The 20,212-nt window shown below is 49.2% G+C and overlaps 1 protein-coding gene across 4 annotated transcripts in view; it reads left to right on the top strand.

Moving 5' to 3' along the window:
* The first annotated feature begins 2,260 nt into the window (after positions 1–2,260).
* LRRTM4 (leucine rich repeat transmembrane neuronal 4) overlaps positions 2,261–20,212 on the top strand; it is a 199,230-nt gene continuing 181,278 nt past the window's right edge. For 2 of the 4 annotated variants that reach the window (XM_048287395.1, XM_048287397.1), the window contains exons 1-2: positions 2,261–3,077; positions 5,064–6,610. In XM_048287395.1, coding sequence (XP_048143352.1) covers positions 3,074–3,077; positions 5,064–6,610 — 1,551 coding nt within the window. In that variant the 5' untranslated portion in view covers positions 2,261–3,073. Of the gene's footprint in view, positions 3,078–5,063; positions 6,660–20,212 lie in introns of all 4 variants that reach the window. The other 2 variants (XM_048287398.1, XM_048287394.1) reach the window with 2 other exon arrangements.

Genomic DNA, 20,212 nt, shown 5'->3' with positions numbered 1-20,212 from the left:
CTCCTCTCCATGTGGTTTTTAGCTCAGAGAGTCGCTTGTTTAGGCTGATTAAAACTTCCCCACTTCTCCTTTGGCAAATGGTCAAGTGGGTTTGTTTTCTATTTCATCAGAAAATGTAAAATAGAAATTAAGAAAGGAGGGGGTGGCATTAGTGCTGCTGAGTGAAAGGTCCCTTGGTTCAGCTCAGCTCCTCAGGTTTTCTGCCTTGCAATTTGTGAGATTTTCCATTAGAGCATCACAGGATTTTTAAAGAAGAAAAATCATGCCCACCTTTTGGTAGGAATGTGGGGACTTTGAGGCTCAGTCCATGGCAGAAGGAGAGCTCATGGCAGTGCTGCTTCAGCTCTCCTAGGATCCAAGGATCTGGGAAAAGGCATCCCTGGAAATGGTGCAGTTCCTGTGGACATTGCTCTGCTCACTCCCAGATCTGGCAGACTTTCAAATGAACCCATCCTGGAGAATTATCAACACAAGGTGGAATAAATAACTGCACGCTTCAGCTTTTACATTTATTGGGAATAATAAATATGAATTCCTGCGCCAGTGTTCCTGGCTGTGATGCAGATGGGGTTAACTGAGATATGGGAAAGGTATTTTCAACATCACTTATGATAATTAAGTTCTGAATCTTGTTTGAGGGAGTTGTGTGTGCTGCTGTCCAACCCAGAATAAAAATAGTGATTAATGATGATATTTTTCATATGCAAATGAATATCTGATCTATAGGTAGCGACAAATTGTCATAACAGAACAAACCAAGCAAGGGTTTTATTCAGAAGTGAATATTTATGCACTGTGGGTGCAGATGCAGTCTGGATGCGGATATAGGGGAGGACAAGTTGGTTTCTGTGGATTGTTTTGTGGGTTATTATTTATTTTTCAGAATGGAGTTGAACTCTTGGCCCATCCTGTGTCCCAATCTTTTTCCTGCTCCTTCAGAGGGCTGGATCCTGGGGCTGGCCAGGGGTGACTCCATCTGGGATGGGCTGCAGGAGCAAGCAGTGAGCCAGGAATAAGGAATTAGGAGGGAAGAGCTGGGATCGGACCTTGAGATTTGTGCAATTTTCATTTTTGGTACAGAGTGGGGCCATCAGTGGCACACAGACACCCCCAGAGATCCGGGGGTGCAATGCTGAGTGGGGACTTGCTGGGCCGCAGTGGGAAATATTTGGAATATTTAGAAATTAAATAACACACAGTGGATGGCTCATGAGTGACTTTATAAAGCACTGCCACCATTTTGGCAACTGAAGTGGGATTTGGGCAGGGAGTTGCTTCCCAAATAACTGATGGGGGTGTTCAGCACAGGGAGGGATGGAAATGGCACAAATACCCAAATTTTAGGAATTGTTAAAGCTGTTCAGAGCAGTCCAGTGCTGCCCTCTGAGCAACCCGAGTGTGCCTGAGCCAGAAATGGTCCCTGTGGGATCCTGGAGCTGCCCCAAGGATTCAATTCCCTGCAGCTCCTGGATAAAGAGGCTCCCAGAACCAGCTCAGGGAGCTCCTGCTGCCCCTGCCCTTGTTCCACATCCCTCTGACACCTTCCTGCAGAACTGGGAATTAACGCAGCCCTGCTGAACCGGGAATTAACCCAGCCCTGGCGACCTGGCCGGACACAGCAGGAGGTGAGACCCTGCGGAGGTGCCGCAGCCTGGATCCCACCCTGGATCCGGGGCTGGACTCTGCAGGATCTCAACTCCGGCACTGGGAGAGCCACGGGAGGGGAGTTCAGGAGGAAAAAAGGTGTCACTGATTCTGCAGCTTCACTTCTGCCTTGTTTATCAAAGTCAGTATTTTTCTGACTAAAAGGCTCTTAGATTTAAAAAGAAAAAAATTACAGGCTACAAAGCAGGGAATTAACCCTGTCCCAGCCACAGCAGGACACGGAGTGTTTACATTTGGAGTTGCTGCCTGCAGTCAAACAAATGCCTTTTGTGAGGATGATCGGTTTGATCACAGCCCCTGCCCCTCGACCCTGTACCAAGACTTTCACTTTTAACCTGCAAACATTCTTCTTCCTGCCCCCCCCCCCCTCCCCCGGGAATGCAGGAGAAAAAGAAGAACAGTTTAGAATTTGCCCAAGCCAAATACCCAGGTCAGGTGCATTAGAGCAAGCTCAGGTTGGCAGATCCCTCGGGGAGCGGGTGTTTTGTTTGGCGTTTCTGCCAGAAAGCCCCACACCGTAAACATTCCATAATCCAGGGCAGGTGGAGGGGTCTGGGAAGGGAGGACGGTGGGCAAGGCAATGCTGTGTCTTTAATTTTCTTTTCCGAGGGAAGCGAAGTCTGCAGAGCCATGACAGCCTCACTTGTTCAGCCTTTAATGTGCGCTGGGTTTTCTCCAGTGGAGGGCACTCCGTGTTCCACAAACTCCAGCCTCAGCACCAACGAGCTCCGGAGCATCATCGCTCTCTGGAAAGCCTCGGAATTAGACGAGAGCTGCCTCTCGGCACAGCTACAAAACACTTTAAACCCGACCAGCTAAATGGATAAACCGAGCCTGCGGAGCTGCTAAACCGGGCTCTGGCACAGCACGGGAGGCCCTGCCTGCTCCGGGAGCCGGCGGAGGATGGATCTCTCTGCCTGGCAATGGCAAAAGGCAGCAGAATGAGGGATGCGAGGCGCCGGCACAGGTTTGGTCCTTCCTCCCAGAGAAGTTGGTTCGCCTCCATCGCCTGCTCCGGCTTTTCTCGCCGATTGCCACTTAACGCCGCCGGTTCTCTGATGACTTCCACAATGGCTCTCAGAGCTTAGAGTCCCTCCCTACCCCCCCCCACACTCCCCCCCATCCTTCGTCCTGTCTTCCCCACCCCCAACCCCTTCCCTATCCTTTCCCTTCCTCATCCCCAAAATTCTCGCTGGTCCTCTCCGGGGAACTTTGTGGGGTTCCTGGCAGGCACGCTGGATGGCGGCGGGGCGAGTGGCAGCCGGGCTGTGACATGAAGATGCTGATGGTTTAAAGCAGAGGAACCAGTTTTAAAAAGAGACAGAGGCGAAGGGAAAGCAAAAAAAGGGAAGAGAGAGGAGAAAACAGCTGGAGGAAGGCGAAGGAGGACGTTATTGATGACAAAAGGATGGGTGAGTGAACTTTTGTGGTTTGTTTGCTGGCACGGCTGCAGCTGTGGGGTGGGTTTTGCAGCTGGATTATTCGCCGGCGGAGGGGGGCCTCAGGGAGGCAGCGGCGGCAGCGCGTTCCTCTCTCTGCCAGGTGACTCACTGTACTTGCCATTGTATTTTTAGCCCATGTCCCCCCCCTCCAGGCACACGCACACCTTTCCTCCCGCAGTGGCTTCCCATGGAAGCCACCGGTGAATTCCTGCCGCGCGTGAGGGGCTGTGCAGGAGCAAACCCCCTGTGCCGCCCACCCCCGCACCTGCACTCGCACCGGGAGCTGCGTGTGTGCCTGACACCCCAAATCCTGCCGGCTTCTCCTCCCGATCCCCCGGCACCATTCGGGCTGTCAGGAAGGACTGGCGTTAACACTTCGCAGGATGTGGGAAGCAAAGGGGAGGGAGGGGGGAGTTGTTTCTTGCATAGGTGGTTTTGAAGAGGCTGAAAAGATGCCCCTGGTACTTCTGCTACATTTCCAGCAGTCATTTGCCAGTCGGGTTTTTTTCCGAGTGTGACAGGTTTATTCCCCTCCTTCCTTCCCCCTCCCCAGCCCCCGAGTCTGTAACAGCCAGAACATATTTCTAGCTGGCTGCTGCTGGCAAAGAGAACGGAGCAAAAAAATGAGGATTTAAATTACAAATCTACCCATTAAAGTGGAAGGCAGGGGCATTCGAGACCAGGAATTATTTTTGCAGATTGCCCCTTGGTTTAAAATTGGATTAAAGAGCTGCAGCACTGTCTGCTGTGTGTGTGACAAATAATAAAGTGATTATTTATCAAGGAGATACCAGCCCTTGAAATATTTCCTGTTGGAAGAATGCATTTTCATTCTTAGCAAGGCTGCAACTCTGGACAGAGGCAGCAGCCCTAAAATTATTCCAGGCGTGCAGATGGGTGTTGGGGGTTCTGACACCCCCTCACGCCCTCTCATAATTATTCAGGATTCTATATATTCAATTATTACATACGTCCTCACATCCAGCACTGCTGCTGTGTGACAAATCTGACATCTCAAAGGCAAACCCTTAAAATCAATCAGGAGAGGGGAATTGAAAGAGAAATATCCCCCTTTAAACTTTCTGGGCTTTGCTGCTATCTGGAAGTGTTGGGGTGGGTATTTTCATCATCTACTGGATTAATTCAAATTAATAAATGTTTAGATATTCACAGCCACCTATGGATAAGTTTAGATGAACATGGGTTAAGGCAGTGGTTCATTTCAAAGGAATATGTCTCCTGCCTTTACATGGCATTGGGGTCCCATGCCAGCTTTCCTGGTACACTATGGATGAACTTTGTTTCTTTGCATCTATTTCTGTATTTTAGGTACATAAACCCCATGAGTTTTACTTAAACCTACTCCTAAACCCGAACCACTCAGTGCCAAAACTCAAACCTTTACTTAGTGCCTCATTTTGCAATGAATACACGTTCCAAAGATGGATCAAACTTCAGGAGAAGTAGATTTCACCCTTTCTGGGGTAATTTGGGGGGGGGGATTGGACTTGCAGTTGCTTTCCTTGAGGAACACGTTGAGCAGCACGCACGAGCAGAAGCTCTGGCTCATTTCCTCTCCAGCACTGTGGAGCATCCAGCACAGTGACTTGACAAATATGTTTATTGTTCAAACCTCGGCACGGAGCGATAAGGACATCCCAGCTCCTCGGAGAGCCGGGGGACAGGAGCACAGCCAGGAGGGATCAGGCTCCTGGTGCTCCCGAGGGACCGTAAACCCCACACAGGGAGTCTGGAGGCGGTGGGGGCAGGAGAGATGGCCAGGCAGGCACTCAAAGGACGGCGATTTGCACCACAAAGAGCCGAGGCGGGAGGCGAACAGGTTGTCTCCCAAATCCCCCGCTCCGCTCAGGCTTACCCCGAGCCCCCAGTGAGCGATAATCTGGTAGTTTATCTGCAAGGCTTTCCAATGCCCCTTTTTCCTTTCGGACGTTGCAGGTTTCCATGTGATCAAGCAGCGGGGAGGCTCCAGGGTGCTGCTGGGGCTGCTTCCCTTGGCGCTGCTGGCGGGGCTGGCGGGGGCTCAGCGAGCCTGCCCCAAGAACTGCCGCTGCGATGGCAAGATCGTGTACTGCGAGTCGCATGCCTTCCGAGACATCCCCCACAACATCTCCGGCGGCTCCCAGGGCTTGTCCCTGCGCTACAACAGCATCCAGAAGCTGAAATCCCACCAGTTCGCGGGCCTCAATCAGCTCATATGGCTTTACCTCGACCATAATTACATCAGCTCCGTGGATGAGGACGCCTTCCAGGGAATCCGCCGGCTGAAGGAGTTGATCCTGAGCTCCAACAAAATCACCCACCTGCACAACAAGACCTTCCACCCCGTGCCCAACCTCCGCAACCTGGACCTGTCCTACAACAAGCTGCAGGTGCTGCAGGCGGAGCAGTTCAAGGGCCTCCGTAAGCTCCTGATCCTGCACCTGAGGTCCAACTCGCTGAAAACGGTGCCCATCCGCGTTTTCCAGGACTGCCGCAACCTCGACTTCCTGGATTTGGGCTACAACCGCCTGCGGAGCTTGTCCCGCAACGCTTTCGCCGGCCTTTTGAAGTTGACAGAGCTCCACTTGGAGCACAACCAGTTTTCTAAGATCAATTTTGCCCACTTCCCACGGCTCTTCAACCTCCGCTCCATTTACTTGCAGTGGAATAGGATCCGCTCCATCAGCCAGGGGTTGACGTGGACCTGGAGTTCCTTGCACAACTTGGATTTATCAGGCAATGACATCGCAGGGGTAGAGCCCGGCACCTTCCAGTGCCTGCCTAACCTGCAAAAGCTGAACCTGGATTCCAACAAACTCACCAACATCTCCCAGGAGACCATCAACACGTGGATCTCGCTCATCTCCATCACTCTGTCTGGGAATATGTGGGAATGTACTCGAAGCATTTGCCCTCTGTTTAATTGGCTTAAGAATTTCAAGGGAAATAAGGAGAGCACCATGATCTGTGCAGGCCCCAAACACATCCAGGGCGAGAAGGTGAGCGACGCTGTGGAGACCTATAATATCTGTGCCGAAATCCAGGTGGTGGCCACTGAAAGGTCCTACCAGGCTCCCAAAACGCCCCAGAGACCCGTGTTCATCCCCAAACCCACCGTTTCCAAACTGGAAAGCCACCAGCCGACATCCGCAATGCCGAGTCCTTCCGCAGACATCCCAACGCCCGCAGTGGAGCCGGAATACGAGCACATGTCCTTCCACAAGATCATCGCGGGGAGCGTGGCCCTGTTCCTCTCCGTGGCCATGATCCTGCTGGTCATCTACGTGTCCTGGAAGCGTTATCCCGCCAGCATGAAGCAGCTCCAGCAGCACACGCTCATGAAGAGGCGCAGGAAAAAGGCCCGGGAGTCGGAGAGGCAAATGAACTCCCCTTTGCAGGAGTATTACGTGGACTACAAGCCAACAAACTCTGAGACCATGGATGTATCCGTTAACGGATCTGGGCCCTGCACCTACACCATCTCTGGCTCCAGGGAATGCGAGGTATGAACCATGATCCTCCTAAAACCATTTCAGCTGCTGGGAAGGAGAGGTAAATGTTCGAAGCTCTTGAGGTATCTCTAAATATTAGAAAGATTAATGAGATTTTGTTCTTTTATTTTTTTCCTGCTTTGGGCTTTGTCTGTAGAAGGCTCTCTCATGTTAAATGACAACAGGCAGGGAAGGGATGGTGATTATTTTGAATAATTAAGACTTATTAAAAAAGCGATTAAGTTGGAGCCAACAACTGTGATAAAGGCATCTGGAGTGTTGTTCTCCTCCTGTTTGCACCCATTTGATGAGCTGTGGCTACAAGAGAATCCTATTTTTAATGGATTGGTAGATACAGAGGAGCTTAAGAGCCTTTTCTGGTTTAAAACTAAATATGGAAACCTCTTTTCTCCAGACCCCACATGAAATCTTGAGGGGTTTATGGCCTATTTAATGATATGCCAAAGATTTCCTGCATTTTTGGTCCGGCTCAGGAGCAAACCAGGGGACAACAGGACTGCAGCACGATCTTGGAGTTGTTTTCCTGGAGCAACGGGAACACAGGGGTTTCTCTGAACGTGAGCCTTGGTCAAACAGCACAATTGCAAATATCTGGGTTGGGAGAAGGGGATTCTTGGAGGGTTTAATTTCATTTTAGTGATCAGTGGAGGCTTAGACAGCCCTCCTGGAGTTGATATTCACAATCTTCAGGCCATGTCGGGGTTTGACTCAGCAACACGGGAAGCACAATCAGGAAAAGCGCGTCTCTTCTGCTGTCCAGCTTTGCAAGGAAATTCCAAATTGTTTTGTTGCTCTCCTGCCAATGACTCCACTGCTGTGGATGCAGGGGATGGGTTTGCTTGGAATGCTGCTGCTTATTTAGAGCTGGCAAAGGAGGATTTGCACAATTCCATTGCAGTCCTGGTTACTTAACCCTGCTCGTGATGTGGCATCAGGGGACCGTGGTGGATTTTGCTTCCTTGGTTGTGGATGTTCTACCTGGGAGTGTTTCACGTGCCTGTTGGAGTTTATTCCCACCCCTTTGTGCAGGTTGGGATTGGCTGTGGGAATTCTGAGCCCTGGCTGTGGCAGCCAGGTGCTGTGGGAGGTGTGGTGACAACGAGCAGAGTGGGATCTGCAGTTCTGGGATCTGGATTGTTCAAAACCCAGTGCTTTCACTCTCTGACAATGGGGCACCTTTGAGAGGTTTCATATTTGGCACCTGAAATCCCCAGCTGGTTTTGGACCATGGAGTTAAGGGGAAGGAAGGAAAATGCAATGATTTGGGGTTGCTTTCTCTGGAGCAGTGGTGCCTTCAGAACAGAAACCCACCTGCCATGACCCTGTCATTGCTCCAGGAAAGCGCAGGAGGAAGGTGTGGGGTTCGGTTATTCGCTGTTACCAGCACAAGTAGAAAATGTGTGACATTCAGGTTATCTTGAATTTCCCCTGGCTGTCACAAGGAGCATTATTCTGGCCTGGGAGGCTCTGTCCCCTTCACGCTCAGGTTTAACAGCACTGAAGTTTCACTAGCTTGAGTAAAATGTTGAATTTACTCCATGGTGGTAAAACAGACAGATGAATGTGCACGTGGTAACTGAGCATCCAGGTCATGACACCATCATCCCTAATGCAGTTTGGATCACAGAAGACAGGGATGATGTTTGGGAGACTGGAATTTGGATAATTTGGATTACAGCAGGTAATTACAAGGTTGAAGAGTCCTTCCAGGTGTAGTAACGCGAGGCCGGTGTGGTGTAATTCCCCCAGGTGGCTGTGGTTGTTACACACAGCATTAAACACCAGGGGACTCCAGCTCACCCGGCCTCCAGATGCTGTGCCAGCACCAGAGCAGCTTTATTTCGGTTAAATTAAACGAATGACAACTTTGCAGGACTCGGGGGTGGGGTTTGTGGTGTCCCTGGGTGTAAATCAGACTGTGCAAGACACCCCAGCTCTGTGTCTGACGGGTCACTCTGTGTTCGTGTGATTGTTGAACATCCAGTGGCTCCTTGCACACCGTTAGAGACTAATAAATAATGAAGAATAATAAAGACCTCAGGAGATGGAAAGCAGATCATTGAAGGCACATGTAGCAACGCAAAGCCCCCACTGAAATCCTGTCTTCAGCTTGGATTTGACATTCTGCGTCTCCATAGCTACAAGGTTCCACTTGTAAAAGGAGAGATACTCACTGTACAGCACTTAAAAATGGTAATAAAACCCCTTGTAGAGTCTTCAGCAGTGGAAAGGGTTTGTGTTTAGTGAAAAAAAAAAGGAAATGGAACCTCTCTTTATTTCCTCATTTACCCATACTTGTGGAAAACTATTATTTTGTGCAGGTGTGATGCAGCGCAGGCCCATCCTCCCCCCAGGCTGCCTGGCTCATTCCCTGTGTGCAGCCTGAGGTTTCTCCCAAATAAAGAAGCCCTCAGAGGGGAGAGGAGTGCCTGGACACCTGAGTGAGGGCAGGCAGGCTCCAGGACTCATTGCTCAGCAGTTGACTGATTTCACTTCTTTTAGCAGTATTTTCCAGAGCATTGTCTGCTTTCACTTGTTCACCCCCCCACCTCCTGGGGGCAGCTGAGGGCCCAGAAATGGAGTGGTTTTGGGAAAGGGGGGATGGATCACCTCCATCTGGACTGGGAAAGGGCAGAGATGCCTGATCAGACGCTGCTGCTGATGGTGGGGTGGTTTTTGAGGTCAAGTGAGCAGAGCTGGTACCTTCACAGGGACCATTTTGGGTGTGGGAGCATTCCAGATCATCTCATCCATAAACCACTCATTTTCCACAGCAGAATTGGCCTTGGAATAATGTGCTGAGGTATTTCCACCGGTTCTTTTCTCCACAGCAGCTCCAGGGCTGGTGTTGGTTTTAAATTTCAGAAGGTTTTGAGCATTCAGCAGAGGCCCACAGGTGAGAGCTGCCCTGGAGTAGGGCAGGTGCAGCCGTGCTTTGTGGGGCTTCAGGAATTATTCCTTTGCTGGGGAGAGAGAGCCAAAGGCAGGCTGGCTGTAAATGGGAGCGACTTTGGCAGCAGTGGGATTATAATCACTGACACCTGGCCTGTGCTATTCTATTTAGTCTCTTGGCAAGGCTTGCTAAAATAACTGGATGCTCCTGATTTTGGCTCTGGCCATCCAGTTAGCAGAGTGCCACCCCCTCAGCCTGGGATTTGCTTTGTGCTTCTCCCTCCCTCTCACTTTCCCATTTATTTGTACATTTGCTGGAGATCTGGAAGCTGTAAAAAGGGATTTCATAAAGCCAGCTATGATATTCTGTATTTCATGCATATCACACTCAGAATATCTGGGAATGGCTCTCTGGGAAGGTGTTGTGGGGAGAAGGAAAATGTTTTTATCTCCTGGAAGGTCATTCCTGTCCCCTTTCCCAGGCTGGCAGGGACAAAACAAACAACGGCCAGACAGGTGAACAGCTTTTTTGTGTGAACTGAGCGCTGTGAGGTCGCTTTTTACACCTCTCCTTCTCCATGTCTGGCCATACCCTGTGGATAAACAGCCACCTGCTCACACACAGGGACAGCTCTGCTGTGTTTTCCACCGGAGTGAAAACAGGGCTGCTTGTCACTTGTGTTCACACGTTTTAAATCAGCCACACAGAGTCACCTTCCACTGGAATTCTGCTCCTTCCCCTCTTGGAAGCAACACGTTGATAAAGGAGTTACACACATGCGGGCTTGGTGGGCTGCTGCCGACCTTCTTCTGAGTCTAATTTAAAGGGAAATGTTGACATGCTGGTTTTATTATTTATTTATTAAACACTATGGTGCATCAAGAAGCAAGGAGAATAAACCAGAAGCTTCCATCTCCAGAGAGGGCTTAGGGCAAGGTTCCAGTTCTGTAACTCTGCATTCGAAGGGGTGCCCTGGGGGCTCAGCCTGAGCTCAGGGAGTGTTGTGACCTCATGGGAAAAATCACTCAAGGACTGCCTGAAGTTTCCATTTTTTTCATTCTTTTGAGAGCAGTGGTTGCAGTTCCTTTGGTCAGCAGCCTGAGGGGTTCGTGAGCGATGCCGAGCGAGGACCTCATGGCTGAGGTGTGAGTTCATCAGAGCTTGGGGAAATGGGAAGGAAGTGATCCCACAGGTGGGATACTGCAAAGAGAAGGACACGGGAGGTGAGGAGTGGGGAGAATGGGGAGCAGAAACTCTTCATCGACCCTCTGTGCTCAGTGCAGGGCTGAAGCAGCATGGGTTTCTTTCCAGTGACTGTTCTGCAACACAGGAGGATGAGCACTGTTAATTGAACTTTCCTGCTTCCTTCTGTGCTGTGGCTCCTCCTCTCCTCTCTTCTTCCACCCCTCTGTAACTGTGGGACTTAAATTCATGTTGGGCTGTAAACTGAGGGTGAACCAGCCTGAGGAGAGTGTCCCAAGCTCTGGGTTTGGATGTGGAGAGTGCGGAAAGGGGAAGGTGACAGTGCTGCTCCTCAGAGCTGTGCCCATGGGAGGAACAGCTCAGAAGGGGCTCAGAGAAGGCACATTTTGGAAATCATTGGATCATAAAATGCTTTGGGTGGAAAGAACCTTTAAGATCACCGAGTGCCACCCCTGCCATGGGCAGGGACACCTTCCTCAGTCCCAGGTAGCTCCAAGCCCCATCCAACCTGGCCTTGGACATTCCATGGATCCAGGGGCAGTTTTTACCACTCAGAGCCTTTATTTGCCCTTGGCATTGCAAATACAACCACAGCCTAAGGGGAGCTGTGCTGGAGAAGCACCAGTGATGCAGCAAGAAATGCACAGGGGTAAATTTTCCCCGGGCTCAGCACTTGTAAAGTGTGAGATTTCCCAAAGATGTTCCCAAAATTGACTGGCCATGTTTCCGGTGGAGCTGAGCCAGCTGTGCCTCCTGCAGCAATTGAGGGCTGTAAATTTGGAAAGGAAATGCAGGAGGATGTGGAACACTTCTGAAACTCTTACTCGGTGCTTCCTCTAGTGCCTGGCTGAGAGAGGAGCTCATCAGGAATTTGGGCTTGGGATACAGGTGCTGCTGAGACCTTGGAAGTGGATTGCTCTGGGATAATGCAGAGCTCAGAGGCAAATGAAGACGCTGAACCCACATCTCCCAAACTCTCCTGAGCTCGGGAACTTCCCTGAGCAGATCCCAGGCATTGCATTTGCTCCACTGGGTCCCGTCCTGAGGCTGGCAGCTCATTAACAGAGCTCTGGAATTGCACTGTGGGTTCCCAGCCTCAGGCACCATGTCCAGCTGGGATCATCCTCCCTCTGCTTCCTCTTCACCTTTTTTCCTATTTCCCCAAATGTTGCCACTTTCCAGAAACCTCGTGGTTTCAGTTATGCCCAGTGAGGGTGCTCAAACAGAGAGGCTGCTGCTCTGAAGAGCTTTGTACGAGAGAAGGACCCTTGTTTTTCCCATTGTATTCCTTGTGAGGGATTCCTGCACTCCTGGAATTGTGACAGATGCCCTTTTTCCTCTCCATCTCCCTTTTCTGTGCTCTCCACCCTTCCCCTGCCTTTGCTTATGCTCTGTGATTTGCTGCCAGTATTTTAAGGAGGAGAAAAGAATCAATTTTAGTTCATTGTGTAGCTCGGGAGGGAGAACGCTCATGGAATTGGGGAAGGAACCTGTTCATTTGTGGGTTTTAATTTTAAACACACACAAAACACAAAACAAACACTGTGGGGGGCAAACAATTTTATTAGGAAATGTCCTGCTGATGGAAATGTTCCTGAGACTCTCCTCCTGGATAGCAGAGCTGACCTGAGCCTGGATGTTGGGAATTTTCCCTGAAATCCAGTGGCTGCAGCAGCACGAAGTGGGCTGGGAATAACTAGGGCTGTGTTCATGGTTTGCTCTGCTCCTGGACGTTCCTTTGGACCGTCTGCCCCTGGTAGGAGACACCCACAGGTTTCAAATCCCTTGGATTGCAGTTCAGGTCTCAGCCTTCCCTGGAGATGCTCCCGTTACCGCTGGAATTCTCAGTCTCACCCAGCTGGAGCTGCCAGCACTGGAAGTGTGGCATCCCTCCCTGCTGTTATCCATGGTGTGAACACCGTGACATGAGAATCTCCGTGTGATCTGTGTTTGCAGCGCGCCCAACCCCCGGGTTTGGTCGTTCCCAGCCAGGTATTCCAGCCCCGAACACGGACGGGCTGCGGCCGGAAACGGTCCCGACACTGCTCAGCTTTTATCACCTCGGCCTCTTGTGCAGCCAAACAAGCTCAGATTGCCTCTGGATCTTCCCACCTCCACAGAAAGATGAGTGGATCGATCCTGAGGGCTTACCAGGCAGTTGTCAGCGCTGTCCCAAACTGCAAATTCCACTTCATTGAAGCTGCAGTACACCGGGAAGGGATGACATGAGCGGCTCTTGTGAACGCTGGCTTCTTGGCCTGGAGGATTTGTTTTGCCTTTGCCTTTTTAATTTACAGGGAAATAGGAATCTCTTCCTGGCAGATGGATCAGTCATGGTGTTGTCATGGGCAATGGATTGGGAACTCCAAGAAGGAGAAGGAAGGGAAGGCCAGAAAATGCTGATGATCTCTGATTTCTCACCTTCTGTGCACGTCCAGCTACAGCAACACCCCCCCCCCCCCCCCCCCCCCGCCATTGTTTCTTAGCTCCAATACAGATTTATTTTGGGGTTCTTTCGATACATTTGAATAAAATTGGCTGGAACAGGAGCAGTTCATGGGTGCTGGCAAGGCAGAGTCTCCTAAAAGTTCTGTGGTCCAGGGCTGTGTCTCCATCTCTGGGCAACTTCCTACAAAAAGGCTTTGTGAGGATGCTGGAGATTCTCTGCTTTGTTTTCTGTCCTTCCTGGGACTTTCTTTCCATTTGTACCTTAAGTTCTCCAAGTTCATGAGATGAGGAACATTCTCTTAAGTTTTAGTCCCTACATCACAAACTTGGTGATCTTAGGCAATATCTCTTTGCTCTGGAGGTTCCTTTTTCTCCTGTTCTTTCACCATCTCAATTTTATTGTTTCCACTGAAATGCACAATAACAAAAAGAAAAATAATATTTGTGGGTTTAGGCTGTGGGGAAACCAACATGGTCAGTTTGTCCATGATCCGAGGGAGCCTTTGATGCCATGTCCTTGTACAGGTGTGTATTTTGTTCATGGGGAAGACTGACCTTATCCTTGATTTTATCCTGAGTTTTGTGAGTCCTTTAGTCAAATAAAACCAGTGAATATTTTCTGCCTGAGCATTTCAGCTGCAGAAGGGTTGCATCAGGAGAGAAATGAGCTGGCTGTGAAGTCACTCGGTGTGAAATGTGGAGGGGATGTGGCACGTCCTTCATGGCAACGGGCAGAGCTCAGGAATTGCGTGGTGTACAAAGCTTTGGATCCAGTGCTTCCAGCTGCTCCTGGATGGGAAAAGCAATCCCCATCTCCAGTTTCGATAGGCAGTGAATGAAAGAACCACTTATAGAGCAGCAGGTTCTTTGTCAACTTTTTTCCCGCATGTAAACTCTGGTCAAGATTTTCCTTCTTGTGTGGAAGAAGTGGGATTTTCCTTTATGTTACTTGGGTGTTAACCCAGTTTAAAAACAACAGATGGTGAAAAAGGTAAGAATTATTTGTGTTTGGGTAGCAGCTGACAACTCCCAGGTTTAATCACTGTGTGGAAACACCGAAGGAATCATTTTTGTGCCTGGGAGAAGAGGACACAGCAAATAATCTGAGCCAGAAAGAGGAAATGAGACCTGAAGTGTGATTTCCTTGGAGGAGTGGGCCAGGGAGTGGGTCAGCCCAGGATCCTTTGGCAAATCCTGGTTTTGGATGCTCCAGCTCTCAGCCCAGGGATGGAAGAGTTCATCCCAAGGTTAGGCCTCATGTTAGACCTCGCTCCAGGGCATCAGGCTGAGGAAGGACCTGTGTGGCACTGAGTGCAAGCTCCAAGGTGTCCATGGGAAGGTCAGGCTCATTCTCCATGTCTTACACTCTCATCCATCCCAACCCCGTTTTTCCAGACTTTTCCAATGCACCAAGGGTGTCTTTGCTGAAGAGACTTGAACTGTGTGGTTTTGCTCATTTTCAGTCAGTCCTGGTTAAAAATCAGCTCCTCCCTCTGTATGATGGCCTCTGAGAGCCCCACTGATTCCTCACTGCTCTCATCCTTCACCACCACATCCATTTGGATTATCTTTGGGCCATGATGGATGCTTTAGAAGGAACCAACAAGGCCATCAAATTCCTGCCCTGGTTCAACCAGCATTTGTTAATGTTCTAAATCATCTTGGGCCTGAAACGTGCTGCTTCTTAAATTTAGAACAATGTGATTGCCCAAAGCCTCTCCATGTGTTAATTAAATCATCATAATTGTGGTTTCTGGAGACTGACAGGTTATAAATAGTTTTCCTTCTCCCCCTCCTGCAGTAATTGGGGGGAATGACAGGCAAAGCAGCCATTGTTTAACTGTGCCTTTGACACTGCTCTTGCCATTCCAACCCCATTTCTCTGCTGTGACTTGATCGTCCTGAAATAATCAGCGGTGTCATCCTCAAAGGCTGCTTAATTGCCAGGCACTTCTCACATTAAGGGACAAGGATGGAAGTGGTTTTCATCATAATCCCTCTAATTTATTGGGATGGGAGGTCAGGAGCTCCAGAGGTCAGGGCAGAGGTTCCGTGTACACACTCATGACAGGATGCTCTGAATAAATACTGACATATTCGAGTCATCGTTTTACCTCCATCTATCCTGTCTCGTCCAAGATTTTGCGGAAATAGAAGCCTTGGTGTTCTGAAAGTCGTTTTCCTCTGTTGCTGCCATGGAATCCTGGAATGGTTTGGGTTGGAAGGGACCTTAGAGCCCATCCAGTGCCACCCCTGCCATGGCAGGGACACCTCCCACTGTCCCAGGGGGCTCCAGCCTGGCCTTGGACATTCCCAGGGATCCAGGGGCAGCCACAGCTCCTCTGGGAATTCCATCCCAGCCTCTCCCCACCCTCCCAGGGAAGAATTCCTTTCTAATATCCCATCCAACCCTTCAGTTCAAAGCCATTAAAGGCAGTTTCAGTCACCTGGGCAGGTCCAGCTTTGCTGTGCAGCCACTGGCAGAAGGCAGAACAACCCGGTGGGATCGCACCTGGTCTGGAAACAAATTCCCGTTACAGTTCAGAGGATGGAAAAGAAAATGCTACAAACACTGAAGGCGAACAAAACTTTGTACTCATCTCTGCTTCACTTTAGATCTTTCCCAGCTTCAGAGCAGCTCTGTCCTGAGCGTGTGGGAAGAGGCAAGAAGGACAGGAATGGGAGCACCCTCAGGCTGGCATTGTGCACGGTCCCGCTGGGCTCTTAGGCTCTGCTCCCCTTTAATGTGGGTCTGCAGCTGTTTACAGCTCTAATTTGCAGAAGAGCCTCAGGCTAGAGCTTGGGCTGCTGCTTTGGATCCTCCTTCCTCTTCCAATTATCCAAGGAAACCACACCAGCTCCTTGAGCTCTGGAGTGCTGGGATGTGTCCTGCTGATTGGCACAATCCAGGGTTCTGCAAGATTCAAGGATGTACAGAATTTTGGAATCAAAAAGGTTGGAAATTAAAATGGAATTGTTTAGGTTGGAAAAACTCTCTAAAATCATCAAGTCCACTGCCAAGGCCACCACTGATCACATCCCCAAGTCCCACATCCACACAGATTTTAAATCCCACTGGGGATGCAGACTCCACCACTGCCCGTGTTCAATGCCTGAAAACCCTTTTGGGGAAGAAATTTCCTCCAATATTCAACCTCACCCTCCCTTGGTGCAACCTGAGGCCGTTTCCTCATGTTGGAGAAAGTTTCTACCCAGGAAACCCAACCCTTCTTTCCAAGACTGGAGGATGTCCCTCCTCCTTGTGAATTCGGAAGGCAGGAGGATCCAGGATGCGGCCACAGGATTTGGGAACTGTTGTAAACTGTGCTGTAATTTATTGAGAGCAGGCAAAGATCTCTTCATCACCATCTGTTGCGCTTCACAAGAAGAAAGCAAAGCAAGGTCACACTGACTTTCATTAGAACCTGAGCGCTGCAACCGGCCCTCGAAGCTTTGAAATCCCTCCTGTCTCGTTGTCCCTGCCCTCCCCTCCACTTACTGGGGTGCCCTGCCTTTCACCGCTGCCTCTGTGGGGGCTCTGGAACAGGGTTGGGGTTTGGCTGCTGCTGCAGCATGAAAGGGAAAGGTATTGTCTAGAGCCTCCAGGGCCCCCAGCCGCGCCTGTTTTGTTCCTGCCATAAAAGCCAGCCTGAAGAGCTCTGCTTTGTCTTGGGGAGGCATTAGCACAAGGCTGTTTAGTGCTTTTAAAAGTCTATCCTATATTCAGATGCAGCAGAGACTGACTTACAGCCACTCAGGTGCTGCCTCGTCCCGGAGTGAAACTGCACGACTCCAATGGAAATTTTGCAGCCATTTCTTCCCCCAGAATTATAATTTTCTTTCTCAGAGCCTCTAAATCACACATTGGGCTGCTGGCTTTAAAAGCCACATCAATGTCACTTGTGAAGGGAGATGAAGGCAGAGCGTGGTTTCTCTGCAGAGGGAACACAAATTGTACAAATCAGGGAAGGAAGGAGCCCACTGGCGATTTTGAATTATGAGAAATTTTTATTTGAAAACAAAATCTATGGGTATTTCCTTTGGTGCCATTGCTTTGTTGAATATATTAAGAGTCCCAGTGTGTATAAAGCCTCAACAATCTGAGGAATTGATTAACCTCTCTCTATTTATGATTAGCTCCCAAATTTATTCTATTAATTTTCGAGACCGAGGTCTAGATGCCGCTGCTTTGCTGTAAAAGGTGACGGACTGGAATTAATGTTGCCTCAGTGAGTTTTCCATGGAGGTGATGAGGAAAGAGTAGGGGAAAATTTCATATTTCCCTGGTATTTTGCCCTGAGTCTCATGAACGTATCGGTGTAATGAAGGTGTCCCTGCCCATCGCAGGGCAATGGAACTGGATGGGCTTTACAGTCCTTCCCAACCCAAACCATTCCAGGATTCCCTGATTCTGTATAAAAAATTGAGGTGGGGCAGAGGCACTTCCCCCCCTGCTTTACCTCCTTGTCTTTCGAGGGCCACCCAACCTGACAAATTACGCCGTTCCCACCACCAATAATTTCTTCGCACTAAACGGTGCCTCAAGAGAGTCACTTGAGGACGCACAGAGCAAACTCCACTTCCCTGATAATTTGTTCCAAAGGTTAATAACCTCCACAGCACGAAATAACTCGTCCAGCTGTTAAAATCATTCCTTTCTCCAGCGTGGCATTAACCTCATCTGGGAGGAGGACAAATCTGGGGTTTAATTTCTGGCTCAGGAGAGCTGCGTGTGTTCCCCACTCCGTGGCCACAAACCCGCAGGGACCCACGTGGAGATTTGCACATGGAAACGGCCCCACCCTTGCCCCTCAATGGAATTGCATTGAACAGAACCATTCCAGGAAAGCAGACATTTATCCCAGGTGCTGCTAAGAAATTCCCACCTTGGCTCTACTTCTCCTGCTCCTTTCAATCTGTTTTGGCTCCATCTGTGACTTGTGGTCCTGCCTTGCTCCACATGGGAGTTATTCCCAGGTTTTCCCTTCATGGACTTGCTGTTCCAGCTGTCTTAGTCCAAAAGAAGGAACCAGACACCCTTTGTGAGTCTGTGACATCCCCACATTTCTCTCCATGGAAAACTGACCACAATCTGGAGGGGATAGCATTAAAAATATGGATGTTTTTCATGCTATGAAATACCATTTAAGGCCAAGTACCCTTTAAATACCCTTTAAAGTGGTGCAATCCATGGTCCCGTGAAGCTGGAAGTCACCAAAAACCTCATTCATGCACAAATCACTGTGAACCAAGCTCGATATCATGTTATTACATTCTCAGATTGGTGGGAATTCTGGAAGTTGTTTCCTTTCTCATTCAGAGCAATTTAACAGATTATTAAATATCAACTGTCCAAAAACAGCCTGAAGAAAAGATTTTTTTCACCACCCAGGCGCCAGACATGGGAGGATTTTGGCCTCACCCACATGGAATTTTGTAGTCTTACTTTTAGTCTCCTGCTCCAGTGGGGATGTAATGATGAATATTTAGCTCCGTATCCACTAAAAAACAGGCTCTGGAAGGGTCAGGGTTATTCTGGAATAAGTCAATTCAAGAGCTTCTGTAAATTCAGGATTTGGGCAGTTGAGTGAGGAAAAACGGAAGGTGTTTGTCAAAGCCCCCAGGCCTGTCCTATACTGCAGAATGAACAAATTCCTGCTTACAGGGAGTTCGTTAAAGCCCTCGAGGAGTCCTGCAATTATTTCTCCTGTTAATTTGGGACGAGAAGCTGCTGAAGGTGAAGCTGACGTCAGAAGAGTGAGGGGATTTATGAAGTCACTGCAGGCCAACGAAAAGACAGGTTTTGTGAACATCTTCTTTTGAGAACATCTCTTTTTCCAGAAACATCCTGCGTTCTTGACACCCTCATTAAAACTCAAAGCTGCAAACTGAAGGTGCTTGTTCCCAGGAAAACCCACCCAGCCACATCCCTGCAGTGTTCCCAGGGCTGGACGTTCACTGTGGATGATTCCTGACTAGGAAATGCTTTTTTCCACTTTAAACAAATCCGTAACAGTTTTGGCCAGGTCTGCTGAAGAAGGAGCTGAATATGCTGAGTTCTCTCTGCATCCTTCCTCCCAGCAGCGGATAAAATTCCTTTTCCTGGTCCCACCTGAGGATGGATCCTTCAGAGACAGAACATTACTATAAACTAAATCCTCACCTGAAGTCTATCTCTTAGCTTGAGCTAGAACAGCAGGTTAAATCACCACTAAGGAGAAAAACCAAGATCCAAAAAGGGAAAAAAATTATTATTCCCTTTGAAAAAGTGTCAGGTGAAAAAATGGAACTGATTTCTCTTCATTTCCAGGGAGTGTTAAATCCCTCCTTCACTGGGGGGGTGCCAGGACAGGTTCAATCTTTAATATTCAAAAAAAGGCAAAGCCTTTGAGCAATTTAACTATTCCATGTTCACTGTTTTAAGTAATTATCAGGTATTAACCCAAACCAGCAGCATTCAGCTGAATTCAGGTCAAAGGAAATAAAACAAATAATAAAACCCCCATACAAACCCCATAACCTTCCCCATACCCCTTTTTTAAAATTTTATAGTTTTCACAATCCCCTTCTGGGTGTTATTTTTCATCTTGACCTGGTGGCCAGGTAAGACAAGGTAGGGGCTGGCCTCGACTGAAACCTAAAGCAGCAATTAATTAGTGGCTGTGTGCACATTTTGTAAGTGGTTTAAGAAGTACTGGTTAAACACTGATGAATTTTAAAGCAGGATAAGCACATAAATAAGAGGTCACATGTGATTGCTGATCATTTCTCACGGCGTGTATTATTTTTTATTAATTCTGGAGAGCTGTTTACAAGCTGCCTGGCACCAGCTGCAGTCAGAAAGCAAATAAAGCCCTCAGAAAAGGAGGGAGAACTCGACAGAAACACCTCCCTCCTTCAGGGGCATCAGGATGAGCCATTCAGGGAACAAAACGTGGGCTGGAGTCGTTCCTTTTGGGTGCTGAGATGGAAAGTGGGGGATGTTGGACCTCTGGGCTAGTCCCAGCCCGGGGCTGGTGTTTGAAAAGGCAGCTCTGGTGCAGAGGTCT

This window comes from Corvus hawaiiensis, chromosome 27 (assembly GCF_020740725.1).
Source record: "Corvus hawaiiensis isolate bCorHaw1 chromosome 27, bCorHaw1.pri.cur, whole genome shotgun sequence".
NCBI lineage: Eukaryota > Metazoa > Chordata > Aves > Passeriformes > Corvidae > Corvus > Corvus hawaiiensis.
The sequence above is the reverse complement of the archived record's forward strand: the minus strand, read 5'-3'. Positions and strand labels throughout refer to the sequence as shown.